Source organism: Arachis stenosperma, chromosome 7 (assembly GCF_014773155.1).
Source record: "Arachis stenosperma cultivar V10309 chromosome 7, arast.V10309.gnm1.PFL2, whole genome shotgun sequence".
Classification (NCBI taxonomy): domain Eukaryota; kingdom Viridiplantae; phylum Streptophyta; class Magnoliopsida; order Fabales; family Fabaceae; genus Arachis; species Arachis stenosperma.
In genome coordinates this window covers 17885323-17888088 of record NC_080383.1, presented here as the reverse complement: position 1 = coordinate 17888088, position 2766 = coordinate 17885323, and the positions used below count along the sequence as shown (strand labels likewise).

Here is a 2766-nt window from a genome sequence, read left to right as displayed (position 1 = left end):
CGGTTTGAGCGATTTTTTTACCCTTTTTCGCAAACCGATATTCAGTTGACAATTATTTCATCTAAAAGGCATACGCAAGACTATTGGAAGAATATATATATAATTTCATTAATATAGTGCAAAAAAATAAATAAACACAAATATGGAACTGATTCATTCTGCAAAAATATTAAGTATATGGAGGTGGCTAATTATCAATATCTAACTCAGCCGTCAATTCTGGATATACGTCGCCATCATCCGAACCATTAGCTTCATCTTCAAAACGTTGTTGTCAATGTCCTTTTGCCAGGGACATGTTGTCTTCTTATGTCCTTCCATTTGACAAACACTACAACGTTGCCGCTTCTTCCTAGATGGTTGTTCTGAGCCTACTCCGCTTTGATGCACATACGGATTGCTACTTTTAGCTACACCTGACTGAGGTTGATTAGTGCCTTCATCTGCAGCCTTGTAAGATGAGTACAATCCCATAATTAGGTCACGTGTCTCTTCATATCTCTCTGGTACTTTAGAAACAACAACAGCCAATTGTTTAGAAAATTCCACCAAGGCACTTTGACGACTAATAACAACAGCATCCCTGGTGAACCCACTTGGATCATTGAGTGCTGATTTAACCTTTTTTGTCCATCTATCCAATACCAATGACCGGAGAATCTCACAGATGTCTCTGTCAACCAGAACTTTCACAATATGTTTGCAGGGAATTCCAAATGACTCCATTCTTAAACAGGTACACATGAAGATCATTTTTTCTTGACGAAAATCAACGGTCCACATAAAATCGGGCCTCCCATGCTTACACACAATGTACTTTATGCAATCATCGGTATTATCTATGTTTAGCACGCGCATTGATCTAGCTCTAGAGAGAAATGGCCAAAAGAAAAGAAATATCTCATGAGTGTATAACTCAGCAACATTTCTCTCTAGCAGCTCTATACATGTTTGCATGACGGGCACCCCACGTGTAGATTCATAATCAGCATTAAATTCTTTAAAGCGCATGTGTACAACACACCTTTGAAAATGCTCTACAAAACTTGTCAAATCATACCGTGACCCCACATACGTTTCCACAACTGAGTGTAAGCCTTCACATCTTGATGTAGTTCTAAAGTCAGCAAAGACTTTTCCTCTTAGATATGCAGTAGCCCACATATGCTTCTCTTCGTACATGTTGATCACCCACGGCTTATCCTCAATGCCAAATTCTTCAATAAGCTGAACCCACTTACGCTTAAACATGGGAATCTCGTAGTCTCCCAACATGATTTTTCTGAACTTAGATGTAAATGATGGATTTCCAACATTGCTAGTTGCATTTCGAATAAGGTGCCAAGCGCATAATCTATGTCTGACTTCGGGAAATACATCTCTCACTGCATTCCTAATCGCCATGGCCCCATCAGTTATGATTGAGGTCGGGGTCTTGCCCCTCATTGTAAACATGAGCTGACGCAGGAGCCAAATATATGTATCAGTAGTTTCGTCCGCAATTAACGCAACAGCAAAAACAATTGTTTGGTTGTGGTGGTTAACCCCAGTGAATATGACTAATGGACAACTATACTTGTTCTTCTTGTACGTAGCATCAAAAGAAATAACATCCCCGAAGAGTCGGTAGTCTAGTTGGCTAATCCCATCAGACCAGAATAAATTACGTAACAAACCTCTTGAATCATGACATGCCTTGAAATATAATTGTGGATCCTTCAACCGCATATCCTCCAACTTCTTCAACACTCGTGCTGCATCACCAGGAATTTGATGCCTTTGCTGAGCAATCTCATTGTACATATCTCTGGGATCATAGCCAACAAATTCGTACCCGCCTGCTTGACTAGCTAGAAGACCAAATATCTGTGAGGTGCTAATCCCTGACTTTAGCATGTTCACATTTGCATAATATCTGCCTCTGACATTTTTCTGTGGGCAGGCAACATAGCACTGAATTGTGTATCCAATAGATCATGGTTGTGTTCGTCAGAGAGATAAAAGATATGCCACCTTCCACTTTCTGGTACAAATTTAACATCCATTCGGGCTTCACATCCAGTTCTTGTTTCCAATCTAGGCTCTTTCTTCCTTTTTTCCATCGTGTAATATTTCTCCATCCTGAATCCTTGCCTATGACATACAAACTTTTGTTTGTAAATCTCGCCAGTACTATTCTTGAAGGTCTTGCTCTTCCTTGCACTAAAGCCCTTCGACTTTGAATACTTCATATAAAAATCAAATGCAAGCTGCAAAGTAGAAAAGTGGTATTTGCCAATTTCCTCCGCAAAATTCTCACTAAATTTCAAAGTTGTAATGTCTTGCACAGAGTCAACCGCATAAGCGGCTTCAAGGATATCTTCTGACTGATCAGATTCAGAAAAAAATGCTCCCTCAATAAATTCATCTCTGAAATCTTGTTCGAATTCATTCTGTTCATCCATCATATCTTGGTCACTTACTAGCTCTTCTTGTTGGTTAAATTCATTGTCCTCCTGGTATTGCTCATTCATCTCAGTGTCCGTAAATATACCTGACATCTTAAAAATGTCCAATGAAAAAAATTATTTAATACACACAAAGTCATATATATTTATTTGTGGTAAAAGTTAAAAATTAAAAGTAAATAATATTTAAACTTTTTTGTTTAACAAAATTAAAATAAAGCACAAAAATAAGAATAAATTTGTATAGGAGTACATTCATTATGTTATAATTTTAATAATTAATGTAAATTTTAAAAAATTGAATAAATTTATATTTATT

General features: G+C 37.4%; 1 protein-coding gene across 1 annotated transcript; it reads right to left on the bottom strand.

Moving 5' to 3' along the window:
* Positions 1–213: 213 nt before the first annotated feature.
* Positions 214–1896, bottom strand: LOC130939496 (protein FAR1-RELATED SEQUENCE 5-like). Its single transcript, XM_057867597.1, has one exon. The coding sequence runs from the start codon at positions 1894–1896 to the stop codon at positions 214–216; it is 1683 nt and encodes a 560-aa protein (XP_057723580.1).
* Between the last annotated feature and the right edge of the window lie 870 nt (positions 1897–2766).

What these genes read in the sequence shown, in the direction of transcription:
- LOC130939496 (XM_057867597.1), bottom strand. Translation starts at nt 1,896, where the DNA reads ATGCTAAAGTCAGGGATTAGCACCTCACAGATATTTGGTCTTCTAGCT.